The 21872-nt window shown below is 42.9% G+C and overlaps 1 protein-coding gene across 1 annotated transcript in view; it reads right to left on the bottom strand.

The window, feature by feature from the left end:
- The window catches only part of CAMK1D (calcium/calmodulin dependent protein kinase ID), a 277010-nt gene extending 259832 nt beyond the window's left edge, over positions 1-17178 (bottom strand). Inside the window, exon 1 of the mRNA XM_063134288.1 lies at positions 16452-17178. Within this exon, the coding sequence (XP_062990358.1) occupies positions 16452-16543 (92 nt within the window). The 5' untranslated portion in view covers positions 16544-17178. The remainder of the gene's footprint in view (positions 1-16451) is intronic.
- Positions 17179-21872: the final 4694 nt, after the last annotated feature.

The raw sequence follows: 21872 nt of genomic DNA, 5'->3' as shown, positions 1-21872 counted from the left end.
AGTCGTAATAAAATGGCTTTATGATGCGAAAAGACTCTTTGGTGTTTTCTCTCAATATGAGTCGCTGTGTGAATAACAGAACAATTATGTTCAAAGATGAGGGAAGCTTAAAATATAGTGAGGTATTGACCCAGTTTGCACATCACAGCAGCAATTCCTGGGTTTTTTAACCCAGGAATTGCAGGGTGAGTGGAGTGCGGAAACTGCATGTTAGTCATTTCCGATTTTATACCAGCCAAGGAACTGGGTTGCTTTGTAACATATGAACCTGGAAACATTATGGATTAAACAACCCAGAGTTAACCCAACAGCAAACTGTCGACAAATGTTGGGTAAACTCTAGGTTGTTTAAGCAACAGTTATCAGATTCACGTGTCTCTAAACAACCCAGGAATGGGGTGTTCCCAGGTTACTGATTAAAAGCAGAAACAGCGAATGCACAGCTTGCTCGCTCTGTACATTGCCACAATTCCTAGGATAAACAACCCAAGAATTGCTGCTGTGATATGTGAACCAAGTCATAGGCCTTAGCTAGACCTAAGGTTTATCCCGGGGTCATCCCTGTTCATGTAAATGACACACAGGATATCCCGGGAGCAGGCAGGGACGACCCCGGGATGACCCCGGGATAAACCTTAGGTCTAGCTAAGGCCATAGAGTAAGGCACAATTTAGCGAGATGCAAAAAAGCTACTAGTAGCTGAAAAACCTGGGTTTGGGGTAAAAGAAATCCACTTCCTTGATATCAAAAATTGTGTTATAATGTAAGTAAGCCATTTTACCAGAATGTTTTCAGACTTGGGGGATCTAAACAGGAGTCCAGGTGACTCCTGCTCTTCAGAAAGCTATTATTAATGGAAATTACTATTGGGGTAGGCTGCAGCTATTCTGCCTGGCATCATACTTGTGCAACAAAAAGGAAGTGTTCATACTGAAGAATAGCTCATGGATACACAAACAAGAATTCTTCATATCTATTGCCTCTCTAAATCCATCAAAGCAACATTGCCTACCCTGGGCTATAATTAAAAACAAACCACAACAGGAGCACCTAGCAAACCCAGAAGTAGATGTTGGCATATAGTAGATGTTGGCATATAACCAAAGTCTGTTGCTCAGAAAAGCTATCCTCAACACCTTTCCGTCAAAGCTGCTGCGTGGAAATTGCTTAGAGCTTCTCAGAGGCTGTGGATTCTTCTAGTTTCCTTCTAAAAAAAACTTATTTTGCCTAAATCACTCCTATTTAGTAACTGCACTTGAGAGACAAAGATTTGGATGGAAAGGCACTTCCGCTCCTGCAGCAATCCCTGACACCCCCATTTGCTAAAACCCCAAAACTGGCTCCAGACGGTCCAAAGGAACTTTTCAGGGATTGGGGAGGGGGTGCACATGGGGGACTGGAGGGCAAATGCCTCACAACATGATTGAAAGTAGCTTTTGCTAAGCCCACCAGGATCTTTGAATCCAAGGCCTTAGCTAGACCTAAGGATTATCCCAGGCAAATGGAGGGGTCGTCCCTGCCTGCTCCCGGGATCCCCTGTGTGTCATTTGGATGCACAGGGATGATCCTGGGACACTCCCGGGATATAGGCCTAGTCTAGCCATGGCCCAAGCCATTGGTCCCTCAAACATAATAAGGGTGCATTTTCAATCCCAGAACAGTGGTACAAAGCTCCTGATTCAGGCTGGGTGGGACCATGAGCATAGGGTGACCATATGAAAAGGAGGACAGGACTCCTGTATCTTTAACAGTTGCATAGAAAAGGGAATTTCAGCAGGTGTCATTTGTATATATAGAGAACCTGGTGAAATTCCCTCTTCATCACAACAGTTAAATCTGCAGGAGCTATACTAGAGTGACCAGATTTAAAAGAGGGCAGGACCCCTCCATAGGATGTCACTCTTAATATATTTTGGCAGGATCTACACTTCTGCTTTAAAATGGTTTATAATGGTTTTGACAACTGTTGGAGCCCAGGACATGCTCCATATACAGTTTTCAAACCGTTTTCAAAGTGTTATATCCTCCTTGGTGTAGATCTGGCCTTTCTTTCATAATCCTGCATTCTATATAATATTCTCTCTTAAAATATACTAGCGTTTTCCTTGGTTTCTAAATGCATACATTCCTCCTAACACAATCAATTCTCCCCTCCTGGAGTACAGATAAAAAATGAAAGGCTAGCAAGGCATTCACAGGGCCTCTATTCAGCAGTTACATCTTCTGATCACATTGCTGATTACATGTAACTACTGTGGCCGTAGCTAGACCTAAGTTTTATCCCAGGATCATCCTGGGTTCGTCCCTGCCTGAGCGCTGGATGCCCTGTGTGGCACTTAGATGAACAGGTTTGACCCCAGGACAATCCTGGGATAACATTTAGGTCTTGCTACAGCCTGTGTTTCTATGCACTGTTGTTCTTTTGTTCTTGCTGGAAATGTAATGATAAGCATTATCATTGGGAAAAACAACAACAAATAACAATATATTCGTGGTTCTTACATATTAGCGCATGGGGCACCAGTAATTCTCAATGCAACTACGATGACATGAATACATAAATACGCTTAAGAATCATGTCCTTTATTCAAAGTTCCACCACATGGTGAAGAGGCAACCTTTAAATTTTATAATTTAAACTGAAAAAAAATGTTTATGTTCAGCAGGACAAGCTGCTGTAATGGAAACCTCAAAGAATCTCCTCATGGCATGCACAGTTCTCTATCATGCAAGCACAGAGCTTTGCTGAACTGTAGCCACAGAAATCAAATACAGCAGCTGAGTTTTTAATTCAGAAACCTTTCACACATCCGCCCCCACAGGACCCTAAGATAAGAGGATGGAAGAGAGGGGGAGAGAGAGAAATGATCAATCCAGTCACCTGATTAATGAAATCTTGCGTGCTGCCCCCCCACACACACACACACACCTCACACAAGCAGCAGTGTGGAGGTGCTATTTCATTTCAGCATGATGCAAATCCACACGGAAAGAAAAAGCTTGTGGAATAATTGGACCATGTGAGATAAAGCTGATCACTTGGGCCTTTCCAACAGAAAGGACATCCCCACAAGGGCCCCATTCAGAAGACACCTTAAACCACGGCTTTAACCATGGTCGTTAAACCAGAAAGCCGGGCTGTGTTTAGAAGACACCTTAAACCATGGCTTTAACCACGATGGTTAAGCCAGAAAGCTTTTTTCACCATGGTTAAAGCCATGGTTTAAAGTGACTTCTGAATGGGGCCAAGGAGGGAAAATACAAAATCTGTGAGAAAGAACTTCATGATCAAATGGTCACATTTTCCCTGCCCACATGGTCATTCTGGCCCCATTCAGACAACACACTAAACCATGCTACTTAACCACAAAATAGTTAATGGAATGCATTAAGGTTAATGCATTCCGTTAACCATTTTGTGGTTAAGCAGCATAGTTTAGCATGTTGTCTGAACGGGGCCAATATATACATGCCCCTGCATTGTACTGTATGTGTGTGTGTGCACACGTGATGGAGCACACAGTAGAACAGAACTTGTACGAGTTTCAGACTGCAATCCTACACATACTTTCCCAGAAGTAAGTCCAAAAGAATACACTAAGGCCTAATCTACACCAAGCAGGATATTGCACTATGAAAGCGGTATATAAAAGGCAGGAGCCACACTGCTGCTTTATAGCAGTATTGAAATGCACTGACAACTGTTGGGTCCCATTGACACATACCATATACCATGTTCATACTTCTATATCCTGCTTGGTGTGGTTCCTGCCTTTTATATACCACTTTCATAGTGCAATATCCTCTTGGCGTAGATTAGGCTTTAGTAGGCATATATAGGATTCCACTGTCAATGCTTAACTAATTGATTGCTTTATTTATATGCAAATGTATGCAGGTTTTTATCAATTATTCTGAAGAAAATTCACACGTCCTTGTTTTTAGAGGATGCACCCAGACACTGCAGTAGGCACCACGTCCGAAAAGAAAGGGGGGTATGCCTATGCTGGTGGATGCCACCTGCAGTTTCTGTACATAGAATTAAAAATACCTTTAAATCTGCAACACTATTAATTGGGATACCATTTTAGTCAATCAAAGGGTTTTTAATTGATTAGTCTAGCCAGCTAATTAACCACACATACCCTTAATTGCAACAGAAACCCTAAAGCTCTGTGCTCAGATTAGACAGAGGGCATGTCTACACCAGCCCTATATCCCAGGATCGTCCCTGGATCGTTTCTGTGCATCTAAATGCCACACAGGGGATCCAAGGAGCAGGCAGGGACAATCCCTTAATTTTCCTGGGATAACCCTTAGGTGTAGAAAGGGCCAGAGATGCCTTGTTGCACTCAGGTTAATCCCAATACCTTCACTATTAAAATAGTTACAACATGGCCATTGTTAGTTTTAGGGTTTTTTTTTTAAAAAAAGAAGTTACTCACTAATCAAGAAAATGTATTTACAAAAACACACATGAACGAACACATATTGGCTAGCAGATACTGTATTTCATGTACAAAACTCAAACTACTATGTTCTGCTTTAAAAAGTGATTGACATAGCTACCAAAGAAAATTATAGGAATTAGAAAATATTCCAGGGTATGATAACAGCAAAATTAGGAATGAGTTGTAAGAATCGTGATACTATCTTTATATTGTGAAACAGATTTTGACTATAGTTAAAACACTCAGAAATAGTGCAAAGATATATATTTTTAAAAATAATTATTACTGTTGTTAATTATTGTTTACTATATCGCTGATGCAAAAAAATCAGTTTCCAAAGCAGTAAAACTGACAAATCCTTGCTCTGAAGAGTTTTTTTTAGTCTAACTTGCTTCATTAAACTGTTTATGAATAATAACTTTTCAGTTCAACCTTGTTTTCATACTCTTGAAAATGAGTATAAAATTAGGTCCTATTAAGTAATCACAAGTGTCAAGCTATGACTCATTGGGTATGTGAACACCATTACTGGTAATACTCTGAGAACCTTATTATCTGAGTTTGTTACCAGGCAATCACAAATGATAAAATTATTATATTTTCCTGAATTATATGCAACTTTTACTTCAGTTTAAAGGGCTGTAGCAGCAGTGTAAATACATATTAGAAAGATCTATAACACTTCATAATATATGGCAAAAGTTTTGAAATCGTGTTCCTAAGAACACCAGGAGTTCTTAATTAGAAGATGCATAATGATGGACAAACAGGCTAAAAGAGAGCAGTTCAGTATTAGTACTTTTACCAGGAAAGGGACACGCACAGAAAAATGTTGGACACCTTCTAGAGTGCACTTTCAGTTTGTGCAGGGTGACAATTGTGCCCCACATGCTAGGCCAACATTTTACACGGCTTGCACCTACACCATAGTGCAGAATCCTTTGCAATGTGCCAAGTTTGAACAGCTGATGCACAGGGATTCTTTGACAAATAGATGCCCAAAGGGATTCCTGAAGTTAGGAAAACTTTGATGCAAAACGGAGAAGAAAACAAGGCAGGGCCAAAAGCCCCTCCACCCACTCACTAGCAGACACTTGAAGCAACAGCAGTCTGAGATGTAGCTGTAAAAAAAGCAAATGCTATTTTGGGCTGCATTCATAAAAATATAGTTTCCAAATCGTGCGAGATACTGATTCCCCTCTATTCGGCCCTGGTTAGGCTTCATCTTGAGTATTGCGTCCAGTTCTGGGCTCCACAATTCAAGAAGGACGCAGACAAGCTGGCACATGTTCAAAGGAGGGCAAGGAAGATGATCAGGGGTCTAGAAACAAAGCCCTATGAGGCGAGACTGACAGAACTGGGCATGTTTAGTCTGGAGAAGAGAAGATTGAGGGAAGACATGATAGCACTCTTCAAATACTTGAAAGGTTGTCACACAGAGGAGGGTCAGGATCTCTTCTCGATCATCCCAAATGGGCTCAAGTTACAGGAAGCCAGATTCCGGATGGACATCAGGAAAAACGTCCTGACTGTTAGAGCAGTATGACAGTGGAACCAGTTACCTAGAGAGGTTGTGGGCTTTTAAGATGGATTCCTGCATTGAGCAGGGGATTGGACTCGATGGCCTTATAGGCCCCTTCCAACTCTACTGTTCTATGATTCTATGAGATCCACCCCAACTCACTGACCAAAGATTGATCTACTCTTAGGGGGTGTTTTTGTCCCACCTTCCTGAAATGCCAAAAAACAGTCTGAGTGGAATAATTTGGATCAGCGCTAGTAGAAAGATGCTGGGGTGGGGGGGACCTCTTCCAGCACAATGGCCAAATTCTCTTTCGGAGAAGCTTTCAAAAGACAACAGTAGGCTGAGCTGAAGGTGAAAGGGAAGAGCCTAAATACTGCATATTTTAACTTAAAGCTCTTATTGCTAATAACTAAGCCTTAGAAGACGCAATAAAACCTTTCAGAATGGGGAAAAAACTGCACAAAAACTGGGAAACCACAAAACCGTTGATGGTTATGGGAAAGGGGTGAGGCCAGGGGACAATAAGGGGCCATTTGGGGAAGCCTGGAAGGTTGTATTTGGCCCCTGGGCCTGAGATTCTAAACCTCAAATTTGTATAGATACCAGAGGCTGAGCACAGTTTCTGCAAGCAGTCCATTTGTACTTTTTAGCAGTATGCTTCTTTCTTTCTACCTCCAAACTTATTTATTCTTTCTTCCTAAATCGGCAGTACACCCTACCTTTTTGTTAAATATTAGTCTCCTTTTCGCATCATCATCATCATCATCATCATCATCATCATCATCTTTTTCTTCATATCTTCTCCTCTTTCAATCCCACTCCGTTGTTGTTCTTCAACATACATGTGCATGCATGCACTCGCTCTCACTCCCCCCTCTCTCACACACACACTTTTCTTCTCTTTTCTACTTGTGTCTCCTTGGCCCCTTTTAATAATTTTATCTGCTTCTGGGGTGCCACATTTGGGGCAGGGGGAGGTGCCCCTCCTTCCATTGTGTTTCACTCAACATATATTTATTTTATTTATTTATTTTAAATATTTATATCCCGCCCTATATCACTAAGATCTCAGGGCGGTGTTCAGATAAAAGCATACAGTATAAAACAATAAATATACACAGTTAAAAACACATTAAACCATTCCTCAAATGCATCTAGACCAGTTATACTGGTTATTATGAAGTATAAAACATAATCCCTCTTAAAATGTACAGCTTTTTACAGATTTGACCTTGAATATACAGTACCTAAATGGAATTGCTACAAATCTTGTATTTCCACTCCTTCTCCGGGCATCCTTGGTCTGCTTTCAAGTTTCCTCTTCTGAACAGAACCACGGAAGTGGAGAGATTTTGGTCACAGCAACCATATGAAATTGACTACCGGGTTATATCTGTGATCCAGAATCAAGGGCGTGGCAAAGCAAGCACCAAAGGGGAAAATCGGCATAATGATATGTTTTAAGACCTAACCCAATTACATGTAACATCCAGAAATCACAAACAACCAAGATTTGGGTGAATTTGGGAGGAGACAAATTTCTGTGTAAACCAAATTATATTCCAAACCAGGAGCTTGTTGGCACAACTATTGTTAAATAATGGTTTATTTAGGAGAGTTCTGAATTAGTGGTTCTTAACATGGTTCAAGGTGAATCAATCCCAATAGGATCTTTTTATTTACTCAATAAAAGAGCAGTAATTCCAAAGGCTACCCACGCCATCCACATCTTAAAGGTTTAAATGCAAAGGTCTTATATATAAATGAAATATAAATGTCCAGAGATTATATTTTATTGATGGAGCATTTGAAGAGAGTTAATTTCTATAAAAACAATTCTGGGTGGCATAAAACTGGCTTGAATAAGAACACCACACCATTTATATATATTTGTCGTTTACTATTCAGCAAGTTTGTGTTTTACTTGTATCTCTACTTCTAAAGACAATGTAAAGTACCAATAACCATGGTAGCATAAAGAGCCGTGAAACACACGAGCACTTTTCTGCTAACATCTTTAAGTGTCTGAGGATAAAACCAAAAATTATGTAATAAGCTTGCTGTTAATGCCTGACATCTGGAACATCATCTTCATCTACCTTTCCACCCCCAATGACTAGAGCTCAAATACAATCTAAATATATAGATATATAGCCTACATTGATCTTCCATTGTTTCTCCAAACATTTAAGAAGAAAAATTAAAGGCATCTACCTTTAAGTTCAAAAGCAATCAGTACTATATACTGGCATAATGTTTGGTTTTAGTGGTTAACAGATATTAGAACATAAGAAGAGCCATTCTAGATCAGACCAAGGGTTCATCCAGTCCTACACTCTGCCCACACAGAAGACAACCAGCTAGCTGTCAACCAGGAACCCACAAGAAGGACACGAGTCCAACAATACTACTCCTATGTTCTCCAGAAACTTCTGTACACCTCTATGATGTCTCCTCTTAGCCTCCTGTCCACCACAACCAAAGATCTCTTTCTTGGTTGGTCACTGCTAGTTCAGATCCCATCAGATTATACTTGAAGTTGGGATTTTTTGCCTCAACGTGCATCACTTTACACTTGCTTAAATTGAACTGCATTTGCCATTTAGATGCCCATTCTTCCAGTTTGGAGAAATCTTTTTGGAGCTTTTCACAATCCCTTTTTTGTTTTAACCACCCTAAATAATTTGGTGTCATCAGCAAACTTGGCCACTTCACTGCTCACTCCTGATTCCAGATCGTTTACGAACACTTTGAAAAGTATTGGTCCTAATACAGATCCCTGTGGGTCCCCCACGATTTACTTCCCTCCATTGGAAGTATTTACCATTTATTCCTACTCTCTCCTTTCTGTTCTTTAACCAGTTACTTATCCATAAAAGGACCTCTCCTCTTATTCCATTATTCCAGTTTGCTCAGGAGACTTTGGTGAGGGACTTCATCAAAAGCCTTTTGGAAATCCAAGTAAACAATGCCTTAGCTAGACCTGAGGTTTATCCCGGGGTCATCCCGGGGTCGTCCCTGCCAGCTCCCAGGATATCCTGTGTGTCATTTACATGAACAGGGATGATCCCGGGATAAACCTTAGGTCTAGCTAAAGCCAATGTCTACTGAATCACCCCTATCTATGTGTTTATTGACCCTCTCAAAGTACTCTGAAAGGTCAGTGAGACAGGACTTACTTTTGCGGAAGCAGTGTTTGTTCTTTTTCAGTAGGGGCTCATCTACACCAAGCAGATATTCCACTATGAAAGCGGTATGAAAGCAGTATATAAAAGGCAGGAGCCACACTACTGCTTTATAGTGGTATTGAAGTGCACTGACAACTGTTGGGGCCCATTGACACATACCATATGCTGCTTTCATACCACTTTCATAGTGTTATATCCTGCTTGGTGTAGATGTGTCATGGGCCCCAACAGTTGTCAGTGCACTTCAGTACCACTATAAAGCAGTAGTGTAGATCCTGCAGTACACACCAATATCACTCTAAAGCAGTAGTGTGGCTCCTGCCTTTTATATACTGCTTTCATGGTGGAATATTCTGCTTGGTGTAGATGAGCCCTAGGGCTTGTCCTTCTGTATGCTTACTAATTTTATCTTTAATAATGCTTTCAACCAATTTACCTGGAACCAATGTTAAACCAACTGGCGTGTAATTTCCTGGATCCCCCTCGGACCCCTTTTGGAAAATTGGTGTTACATTGGCCATCTTCCATTCATCTCAAACCTACATGCTGCAATAATGCTAAAAAGATATCTCTCACCTGAAAATAGGAATTCAGGAACGCCTGTATGCTTCCATTTTGTCAATGATCTGGAGTTCTGCTATTTGTATACTTCATTGTAGAAACCTGTCGTACCAGCAAGTAGTATTGGCATTGCATTAGAGGTAGTTTACACTATCGCAATGTCATTTATATTAGTGGTAGTGTTGGATTGCACACTGCCCATTGTATTTGCAATTGGCACATATTATTTTTTTACTAATGAAGTTATCAAATGGAAATTTTCTAGCAGAAAAATAAAGGACTGGAAAAATTTCCACCCCACATCACTGCACAGCCATCCCAAAGAATTTGCATTAATCTTCAGTTACATCATGCAAAAGATTAAAGAACAATGCACAAAGCTTTTAGCTATTCTTAGACTCTATAGGAATAGTTAATAGGAAGATGTACCTACTCGAATCCTTTTAAAAGTTGCAGCAGAATCAAGATCTGAATATACAATTATCTCAGCTTGGTATTCTGCTATTAGAATCTATATGCTGCCAGAAAACACTACCACTCTTGGCTACAAGGACAGAGTAAAGTTCAACAGGACTTTCTCCCAAGTAAATGCGCATAGCACTGCAGCCCCAGCAACAATCCTGTGCATATTTACTTGGGAATAAGCCCACTGAACTCAGCTGGACTACTTTCTAGAAAAAAACGTATAGGACAAGGCTGAAAGCAATTGTATCTGGAGGAACATTGGGACACTTCTCTGGGGAGAGGAGAGGAGAAGACAGGAGGTGCCGCTTCTAACACACACAAACACACACGCTAGAGATTACAAACAAATGTGTACAGTGGTAACCAGAGGGCCCTTTAAGACCAGGAAAAGCTAGTGAAGTTTCAGCCTTACGCTCTACCCACCCTCCACCCCACCTCTCAGTGGCTAGACTAGGAGCTCTATTACACCAGCCTTATAGTCTGCTGTCGTGGCAAATTGCTTGAAAGGACTCACATGATGTCAATGTTATAGTCTGCTGTCGGGACGAAGGACTCCTATGATGTTGACCATGTCCTGCTGTGATTGCAGTTGTCCCCCCCCCCCCCCGCCTTTTAGCGATGTATTTTGGTGCACGGAAAGTTCGGTTCTTCCTGTCATGCAAAAACGCCGTGCTCAAACTGCAGCATGTATTTTCATCAATAGTTTTGAATCCGGTGTTCTGTGGGCGTATTTTCAAGGGGAGGTATTGCTGATGAAAGAGAGGGCATGTTTTCAAGGGGCGGTATTGATGACAAAAGAAAGGGTCGTGGCTTGTCTCTAGCAGGTGTTTTTAACTGCCAATTCAAATCCTTTCCTCCTCTGGCTTCCTCCATCTTAACTTGTCCATCTGAATTGTGCTACCACTGGATCGAGGGAAAGAAAAAGCAGACAACTCTAATTCCGTTCTTCCACCCGAGCGGGCCTTCGGGAGGAAGCAGCACAACACCTGCTTCCTATTCCTATTGCGGGGGTTTGCGTGTTCATCCACCTGTGGTTCTTGCTGTCCCTACAGGGTGAAGGAGATGGCGAAGGAACAGCGAGTGATGTGATGCACCCCAGTTATTCAATAATCTTTAAACAATTGTCTTTGGAATCGGGTACTGGGGAAATACATTTATTTTCTTGTGGTGGGAGAGAAATGGAACATTGTTCAAAAACTGAGTAGTTGGGGGATGGCATGAGAGGTGTTACACAAACAGGGGGCAATAGGGCAGGAAAGTCATAGAACTGGGGCACAACCATACAGACACAGGGGGGAAGAGAAAAAACTGCAATATAAAAGTGCAACCAAGTTAAACCTAGTAGCAGTGCAGAGATTTAAAATGCAATAGCAGATTTAAAGCAGCAGAGCTAAAAAACTGGGAATGTTGAAACACTAAAAATGCCTGGGAAAATAAAGAGTTCTTCACCTAGCACCAGAAAGAGCACAATGTAGGTGCCAGGCAAACCTCTGTAGGAAACTCATTCCACAACCAGGATGGTATAATAGAAGAGGCCCTTTTCCTGGTAGCCACTGGCCTGATATGCCACTTTTCCAATGAGCACAGACAAAGCATACAGTTTGGTATAGGATGTGGAATATTGCTTCCTGAGAGTTTGTGTTTTCATTTTTTAAAAAAAGTTTCTAGCCCTCATGACAGCAAATATATATTTGAAAATGCAAAGGTAATGTGCGGAAAAATCTCAGAAGCCAGAGGGGTGGATGAATATGTTTTCTTGCATAGCTTATTAGTTCCCTGAATAGCTCTTGTCTCTTCATGTGACTACAAAAGTCAGGATGAGGCAAAATTATACACAGTGCACAATAAACTATTCTAAATGATAGAAAGCAGATTTAATTTACATAATTTATACAGGTCACAGAATTCAGTTTTCTATGGTACAGAAATTGGATTATATTAAACAGAATTTTTTTTAAAAAAAAAAAACCAGCAGGGTCCACACAACTTTGAATTAAGGGCGCAATCCTGTGCATGTTTAGACAGAAAAAGTCGTACTAATACTGCATTCCCTAATCAGACATGCATAAAATGGCTTAAAATAGGAATTGCCTTAAACATAATGACCCTTATCAGACGATATGCCAAGCCACGGTGGTTAAGTATTTTGAGCTAAACATGATTAGCGTGTCATGTGAACCATTCCTAACATAACCATAGTTTAAACATGCTCTCTAGCCATTTGCTGCAAAAGGGTTAGCGGCCTAACTATGGCTTAGCGTATTGTCTGAACAAGGTCAATATTGCGGTTGTGTTTTTAACCAAGCTTTTCTTAGTCATTGCTTTCGCCTATAAAAGTAAGTCTAGTTGCTTTATACAAATACACCACTATCTCCACAATACCTCCTAGTGAAGTTTTGCCCTCCAGTGCCAGCTTTATTTGGGTTCAAAATAGTAGGTTCTGTGCTAAGACCCAATTCTGCCTTGTACAGAGGTTCTTGGTGCAGTTACCGTATTTCTTTGATTCTAAGACGCACTTTTTTCCCCATATAAACATCTCTAAAAACGGGGTGCGTCTTAGAATCGCGGGTGCGTTTATTATTTCTTGGAATCAAAGCTTTTTTTCTGTTGGTGGTACTGAAATTAGTGTGCGTCTTACAATCGATGGCGTCTTAGAATCGAAGAAATATGGTATTTTTCTTTTAGTCTCAACACTTTGCCTTCTGGGAAATGAGTGCTTTGTGACCAGCCACACTCACTGTAAGAGCCATATTTATTTATACCGCCCCACAGCCGAAGCTCTCTGGGCGGTTTACAACAATTAAAAATAGTAAACATTAAAAGTATACAAAATTTAAAAACCATCAAAAACATAAAAACAACAGTATAAAAACAACAGTATCCATTTAAAAACAACAATTCTGGGGTCCATTAAAAACAAACTTAACGTTGTTAAATGCTGTTTAAATGCCTGGGAGAAGAGAAAAGTCTTGACCTGGCACCGAAAAGATAACAATGTTGGCGCCAGGCGAGCCTCATCGGGAAGATCATTCCACAGTCGGGGGGCAACCACTGAAAAGGCCCTCTCCCTTGTTGCTATCCTCCGAGCTTCCCTCGGAGTAGGCACTCGGAGGAGGACCTTAGATGTTGAGCACAGTGTACAGGTAGATTCATGTCGGGAGAGGCATTCTATTGCGGTCCCAAGCCATGTAGGGCTTTATAGGTGAATGAACAAGCCCCCACATGGCAACCATTTTGTAATAGCACCCACAACATTCTCTCAAAATTCCAAATGTGCCCACTAATCCGAAATGTTCGGAGACCCCTCCCATAGATCATAAAGTACAACGTTAACATATAAATGTTAATGGCACAAGTAGACATACTTAATTATTTTCTTTGGCTCAGGCTACAAGAAACTATTTGTACCACTGTATCATCTTCAGCGGCAAGACAACACCATCACACAATATTTGCTAATGGTTATTATCATCAGTAATAGATAAAGAACTATTCCCAACCTCAAATGTCCTTTGGGACATTTTGAGCACACAAACTCATTCAGAGTGGATTGCTTTCCAGACAATTATACATAGAGGCAGAATTTTATTATATAATCACAGGGAACAGTATAGGCTTCTTTAACAAGTCTCTTGTGGTGACATTATGCTCTCCAACATACTTTAGTGAATGTGAAGTATTACATACCCATGACAACAAGATAAGAATGGTTTCTATTATACAAAATATTGATAGTAAGAGGCAGTAAATAGAACAGGACAAAAAATGTTAATATCAAAAGAACTGCATGCTCAGGGTTGAATCCAAGATCTATGTTCCACTGATGGAAGAGCTCCATTAATGGAAGGTGCCTCTGCCAAATTTTGGGGGATCCCTGCTCCCACACACCACAAAGCTCACCCCTGACCTTTTATGTAGTACTTTCAGGGGGTGGAGGAGCTGCCGTGGGAGGAAGGGGCCAGGAACTCTGCTTTCTCCACCCTAGTTGCACTACTCTGGATGCAACTGACATAATTCAATTAAATGAAGCATAAGTTTTGCTACCCACTATGAGTACCTGCCCATTACCAATCCATCTACAAACATAAACCACCTTCACGTCAAATGTCTGATTATTATACTTGTGTTCAGATACATTTATGGAGCTAGTAAATCAGGACAGCAACATATTCAGAATGTCTCCCCAATGAAACAAAGCGAAACCCAACTATCATGGCAATATTAGTGCAAGTGGCTTCTGAAAGTGCAATATTAAAAGTATAAGCTGGAATGACCCAACAAGATTATCACCCTAGCCTAGAGCTATCCTAAAGAGTCAGGCACATGAAAAATACAGCTGCAGTTCACAGCAGAGCCAGATGTGTATACAACCCTAAAATCAACAACTTCATAGCAGTCCGTACATTGACCTTTTCTACAATGCACAGTCATCTGCACCTAGATCATCCTGCGTGTGTGTGTGTGTGTTTTAAAAAATTATGCAATTGTCTCAACCACAAATCATTTCCCCATCACACCTTGTTGTTTTTAAATATATGACAAGTTGATTTAGATGATTCAAAAAACAACCTTCCATTTTGTTGTTCTTTATATACAAGCACTATAAATAAAATGTTGGGGGAATACTCTAGCAACAATACTTAAGCTAGAGCAACACACCGGATAAAACAGATCCAATCTAGTCTGATTATTTCTGCTCTTCTTTCTATGAATAGACTCTGCTGTCAGCTTAAGGGAAAAGCATAAAAGTCAAACCATATTTATTCTGTCCTTTTAAATTCCATTTCTATTAATATGCACATCTGACACTCCCAATTTGTATTAGACAGCATGCATTTTTTCCAAATGAAAAGTGCAGTCATAACTGCAGCTGGTTCAAAGTAGCTCATGTTCTAGTCCTTGCAAAAACACAGCATCATTAAACAGCACCCTTCAGGGGTTCACAAGACCTTCAAAATCTAAAGTGCTTAGCACACACGCACACACACTTTCTCACATATTTGCAATAAAAAGATTCACTTTTATGTTAATAAGTTTCCAAATTCACCACTTCATACCCACTAAGTTTAACTATGTCCACAAATGCAATTACCTAGCGCACACTCCCTCTTACACAGAAATAATGCAGCATGCCCTCAAGGGTACACTTAACACACCGTAGTGTGCGATACCCAGCTGTCAAACACATACTTTACAGACTTGGAAAACTGAAATACATGCAGAAGTCACACATACATATCAACACATCCTCCAAACACACACTGTAGTACATATATATTGTTATTATGGCCAAAAGCACACAATCTCAAACATACAAACACCAATTTACGTATCTTTGTACAGAACCTGCTTTACTCATTGCCACAGATTGCCAGCAAGATGTTTTAAAAATAAAGGCAGCGTGAGAAGGTGAGATGCCTAATCTCCCAGGTTCAGTAGCGTAGCTAAAGCGTTTTTGCGATGAGACTCAATATTGCTCTCTGTTCTAGATGTCTACTTTAAGCAAGTGTAATGCAAGAATTTCTGAAACAGGGGAGGTTTCGCCTTCTACAGAGCTATATTCAGCTTTGACACTAGACCTCTGAGGATGCCTGTCCTATACACATCCATAGAGAAGGGGGTTCCATGAGGTGGGGGGATGTCTGTTACGTTAGATTTCGAGTGCCTATTTCTATGACTGTTGAAAGGGGGGGGGGTTTGCCTGTGCTCCTATCTCATTACTGCTCTACTGACCTGAAAAAGTAAGAGTAGGTCTGTTATAAAGGTATGTATCAGGTTATGGGGGGAGCTCTATAATATTTGGGGGAAGCCTGCCCTATCATTCTCCAATCCCAATGGGTCCATTTAAGTGATCCCCACCCCTCCGCCCCAGAGTTTAGGATGGGGGTTTCTCTTTAGGAGGTAACGGATTATTATACCAGCAATCTTACACTGCAAGATTTGTCACACAGCCCTGAACTCCAGCACATCCTGCAAATCTGTCGCTCCCACCTCTCCGTTCACACTTTTGCACCTCTTTGGTACAAACAGATGCAGCTGGAGCCGGACGGACGGGGAGGCTCGCTTGCCATCCCGGTGCCCAGCAGCCGCAGCAGCCACCACCTTCCTTCCTTCCCAACCAGCAGCTGCCAGCCCCGGTGGGAAAGCACGGCCGCCCGCTCGCCTGTCCGCCTTCCCTCCCTCTCTCCCTCCCCGGCTGGTACCCAAAGTGGACGGCCCGGGCGATGGGGAGGGAGGGCGGGGGGCGCGCGCGACACTTACGTCCCCAAGGTCTCCTTGAACTCGAAGATCTTGTTGATGTCGTCGGCTTGCTTCTTCCAGGCGGAGCTGTCCTCGCCGTTCTCCTGGGCCATGGCAGCAGCGGCGGCGGCGGCGGCAGCACCCGGCGGAGAAGGCAGGAGCCAACTGGGAGAATCGCGGGAGGAGGCGGCGGAGAAGGAGGCGGAGGATGCGCCTAAGCGAGAGCGGGAGAGAGAGTTGCAGCCAGCGCTGCTCTGGGCGGCTTTTGCTTTCTCTTCGGGCGCTTCCTCCTTCGCCTCGCAGGCGCCCTCCTCTCCCTCCGAAGCACGGCCGACTTCCTGGTTACTGCCGCGCTGGTGCGGTCCCTCTCGCCAGCTTCCCCCTCGCGCAACTTGGGCTGCGCTTTCTTTCTCCCTTTCTTTTTATCCCTCCTTCTTTGGCTTTTCTTCCTTCCTTCCTTCCCCCCTCCCTTTGGATTCTTCCCTTCGCTCCTTCTTCCCTTCCCTCCTTTGCTTTCTTGTCCCTTTCCTTTCTTTCCCCTTCTTCTTTCCTTTACCAAGAAGAGCGCTTATTCCATTCCACCTTTTTGTTTGGTGGTGGTGGTGGTGGTTTTGGGGTCGTTAAAACACGCGCACGCCCCACACACGAACTGCAGCGTCTTCAGCCGTAGCAGCAGCAGCCAAGAGCAACACCCCCAAACTCTCCACACACGAGCAAAACCCCAAACAGCTCCCACAGCTGAGGGGAAAGGAAGCTTTGCCTTCTGGTTTTACTAGTTTCCCCCCCCCACCCCCCGCGCAGGAAAACCTCACGCCTGGTTTATTTTAACCCCCCGCCTGCCTGAAGGAAGCGCGTGAGCGAGTTCCCCTTCTCTTTCACCAAGAAGTGAAACTTTCCCAAGTAACCTGGATGATAAATACTGTGCGTGTGTGTGTGCGCGCGCGTGTGCGTTTTTTGTGCGCGCGGGCGAGAGAGGGAAAGAGACCGGGAGCGTGGACTCTTCCCCCTCGCCTCAGGCAGCCGCGGCTGCTGCTCTTCTTGGCTAAGTGGGATTTCAGTGACACATTTGGCTGTAGTTGGTTGTTATGGTAATCGGAGGGCGGAGACGGGGTTTGGAAACACCGCCCCGCACACGACCAACCGGCAACCCTGCGCCGCCTCCCCGCTCTTCCTCCCCCTCCTCCCCACCCACCCCCTTCTGCTTTTGGCTTCTTAAATCCCCCTTCGGAATGACTCGAGGCAAATTCGCATTGCAGCAAAAGAACGCGCGTAAGGATTAACAATCCCCCCCCTCTCTCTCACACACACACACACACCCCTTTCTTGGGTGCCTCGCCTCGCAGCGGCTCTTTTTGCAAATGTGCGCGCCTCGGGTGGGCGGGAGAGAGAAGCCCCAGTGGCGACGTGTAGGGCCCTCCCTGCCTGCCTGCCTGCCTCCTGAGCGCGCCTGCAGCCGGGCTCCCTCCAGCCCGCGCTCCTTCCCTCCTGGCCAGCCGAGACCACAGTGCAGTGCAGCGAGGGCAACAATGCGACACAACCCAGCCGGCAGCATCTCCGCATTAGAGACTCGCTTGCCAAGGAGAAGGCGGCCGCAGCCCGGAGGTGTCTTGCCGTTCTGGACAGCAGCACCCAGGGCCGGCGCCAGACTATTTTGCGCCCTAGGCAAGGCGAGCTACTTGCACACACACACACACACACACACACACACACACACACACACACACACACACAAATTGCCAACTTCGATCTTTAACAACAGATGTTTTGTAGAAAAAATAAAAAGCACAAAACTTGCAACTGCTAAATGTATATTTTAAATTGCAAGAATAAGGAATAATCTTAGTTTCTCTTTTGCGAATACAAAAGAAAATATTTTGGCACACAAATCGTTTTGAACTAAAGGGCACTCGGTATAATGCATACCTCCGCCATTGGCAACACAACATTAAAACCTTTTACTTCACACACTTTTAAGTACTGCGCCCCTCTGAAGTCTGCGCCCTAGGCGGCTGCCTAGTTGGCTTAATGGTAGCGTCGGCCCTGGCAGCAGCTGGCCTAATGCGCGCTTGTCATGCTCAAGGTGGGGAAATGTGGCCCTGGAAACATGGCAGAGTGACCAGGACAAAGTTATTTTGGGGGGTGTCAAAATATATTAATCCTGCTAGACATCTAGCTTCCCCCCACCCCAGCCCTTTCCTTGGGCCTCAGTAGTACAGATTCTGAGCTGCTTAATAGTTGCATGAAAGAGAATTAGTAATGGCTCTGAAACTATTTTTTTTTAAGTGTGTGTGTGTTTCAAGATGTTACACTGTTCGAAAGAGAGGGAGAGAGAGAAAGGAGAGGTAATTGTGAATGCCATTATCTTTACAGGATCAGACAGCCAAAGTCACTTTTTGTGTGTGTTTATTCATTTTTTACTTTATTTCAAAATAAAATGTCACAGAAAAGAGAACTTGAGGACAAGTATAAGTAGTTGCAACTGACAAAATAAGAATCCAGTACTACATTCCTCTTAATAGTTAGTGTTACCATGATAACCTAAAAACAAAGGTCAACAGTCCATTATTTTATTTGGTCCCGCTAGGAAACCAACATTAAGACAGGTGATCAACAAAATACTGTGAAATGAAAAGCCAGTCAAGTTCGCACAGGCCTGGCAGATTTCACTACCAGGTTCCACACATCATCCTGTGCGCACTCACATGATGCACCAGACTATAACCTGGCTCCTACCCTTTTCCACCATGCTCTGCTCTGCCCTCCTTCACCGGTGGCTGAGGCTTTGCTCCCTGCCCCTAGTTGCTGATGCTAATATTTTGGAACCCAACTTTAGCTATTCTGTTAAGAACTGAGACAGTTAATCCAAGTTCACTAGAGTTGAGCTCTGGGAACGTGTGTTCAGTGACAGGAATGTGCGAACAGAGTGCCTTTGAGCATATACAGATAATCTTTTCCCTCAGCATAGTGATTATCGCCAGTGAGAACATTTGAGATTAGGAATCAAGTGGGGTTTACAGTAGCCATGTTTCAACACCCAAGTCCTCTCTGTGTGTTTTCATTGGGATTCTCTGTTGCGCATGAAAGCTGCATAGAGAAGACGGTGCTGCCAGCGACCTGTACCTTATTTACTGTAACCACAGCTATCCCTACATCTTAAAAATTTAGAATAGCTTCCAGGATTTAGAGCAAGGGTGAGCAACTTGTAACCTCCAGGAATTTTTGGCCTACAATTCCCATCAGCACTAGCCAGCATGATGGGAGTTGTAGCACCAAACAACTGGAGGTCCACAAGTTGTCCACCCCTGATTTAGAATAAGACTTTCAAGAAGGTTTGAAGCCTGGCACTGCCCCTGTTAGCAGTTCAACACTCCAAGATTATTAATCTCTAACACATGCATCCAATACTTAATAGACAAGGAAAAATGTCTTCCTGGATTATTATAGATGAAAGGGAAGTAAAAAAGCACTAAGGCCTCTGCCATAGCATACGTCTAATGTCAAGAGTCAAAACTAAAGTCTTCCGCTTTATTTGGTCCCTAGAGCTATCAGTCTTGCAACATAAGGGCAGTTTGAATAGTTAGCTTTAAAATAAACACTTTTCTAAAACCTAGAAAGCACATTTTTTGCATGGAAATGTTGAAATGTAGTATACTTTTATTTTGGGCCAATGTCACTCCCATAGTACTAAGGCCTTCAGAATTTCAAGATTCATCACAAGTTGACAATGTGCCTGGTTTAGGTTCATTATTTGATCACTTGCAAGTGTGAAACAGTACTCATTGATCAAACACCAGATACAGAACTTCCTATCTTTCTAACCACAATGTTTTTCAATCGAGTCACTTCACACATTCAGCTGCAAGTAGCTCAATGGTAAAATACATGCTTTGCATGCAAAGGAACCTAGGTTCAATCTGTGACATCTTTAGTTACATGGACCAAGAAGCAAGTGATGCAATAAAACCTTTCCCTGAGACCTATTGCTCATCTACACCAAGCAGATATTCCACTATGAAAGTGGTATGAAAGTGGTATATAAAAGGCAGCAGCCACACTAATGCTTTATAGCGGTTTTGAAGTGCACTGCTTTATAGTGGTACTGACATGTGTAAGGGTTAAGCGGATCTTGGGACTGGCATGTTTTTTAATGCATGAATTTTATGGTTTTTATGGTTCTATAGGAGGGGAGATAAGATCCAGACCAGGTGCGTGAGGGGGAGAAGATGGAGCCATCCGATTGTAACTGTCTTGTGGCCTTGAGTGATTAGCCATCCCGGGCTGAAGTGTGAAGTAACTCCTTGCATCAAAGCCGAAGGGAGGGGGGAATGGAGTGAAAAGGATAGTATAAAGAAACCCTGTGAAAAGAACAGGAAAGAGTCGGCTGAGTCTGGTCTGGGTGACGTATGATCTGTAGTTTTAGTTTTCAGCTTGCTTACTCTGGGTTCTAGTACTTTATGCATGTAACTAAGTTTTATTCTGCTGAATCCCATGTATTTCCTACCCTTATCCTGAATAAATGGTCTTAAACCTCATTCTGTGTGAGCTTTGAGTGTCCAAACCAAGGGTCTGTGCTAAATCCAGTCTGAAGCCAACGGTTTGCTGGGCGTTCTTCCTTTACAACATGTACTGACAACTGTTGGAGGCCAGGACACATCTACACCAAGCAGGATATAACAATATGAAAGCGGTATATGGTATGTGTCAATTGGCCCCAGCAGTTGTCAGTGCACTTCAGTACCGCTATAAAGCAGTAGTGTGGCTCCTGCCTTTTATATACCACTTTCATAGTGTAATATTCTGCTTGGTGTAGATGAGCCCCTGGAGACATCTTGCCAGGGTAGTCAGTAGTGAGCTACATAGAGGGAGGGAGAGTCTGAGTCAATACAAAGGGGCTTCCCAAGGTTTTTGCTTGCTAAAGGCAACAGAAGTACCCAAGCTGGAGCACTTGGATTTACAAATGCAAGGGTAAACAACTGTGATACAGTGACTGCTATACCAGTGCAACATCACAATCTGTGGCATGAATCATCTCAAGACATGTCCGTTGGCACAGCAGCATGGATCAACACTGCTACAAAACAACAACATAGAGAACTTGATGGTAGCATACATGCGTCACATGCTGACTGTAAGCCTCAGATTCAATCCTGGCATCTCCGATTGAAGGATCATAGTAAGCCAGGCTTGTAAAGACCTCTGCTGCAGTCCTTGGGAAGCTACTACAAGTGGGATGGCCTCAGTATGAAGTAATTCATTCTATCCTGTCAGCAACAGCCATGCTCATCCAACTATACCCAAGGACGTGGTGTAATGCAGAATTTCGCATATCCCCCACAAAGAGCATCTTATCCATCAAGGAACTACCGTATTTCTTCGATTCTAAGACACACTTTTTCCCTATATAAACATCTCTAAAAACGGGGTGCATCTTAGAATTGCAGG

The sequence above is a fragment of the Elgaria multicarinata genome, chromosome 9, assembly GCF_023053635.1.
Source record: "Elgaria multicarinata webbii isolate HBS135686 ecotype San Diego chromosome 9, rElgMul1.1.pri, whole genome shotgun sequence".
Lineage (NCBI taxonomy): Eukaryota > Metazoa > Chordata > Lepidosauria > Squamata > Anguidae > Elgaria > Elgaria multicarinata.
The sequence above is the reverse complement of the archived record's forward strand: the minus strand, read 5'-3'. Positions and strand labels throughout refer to the sequence as shown.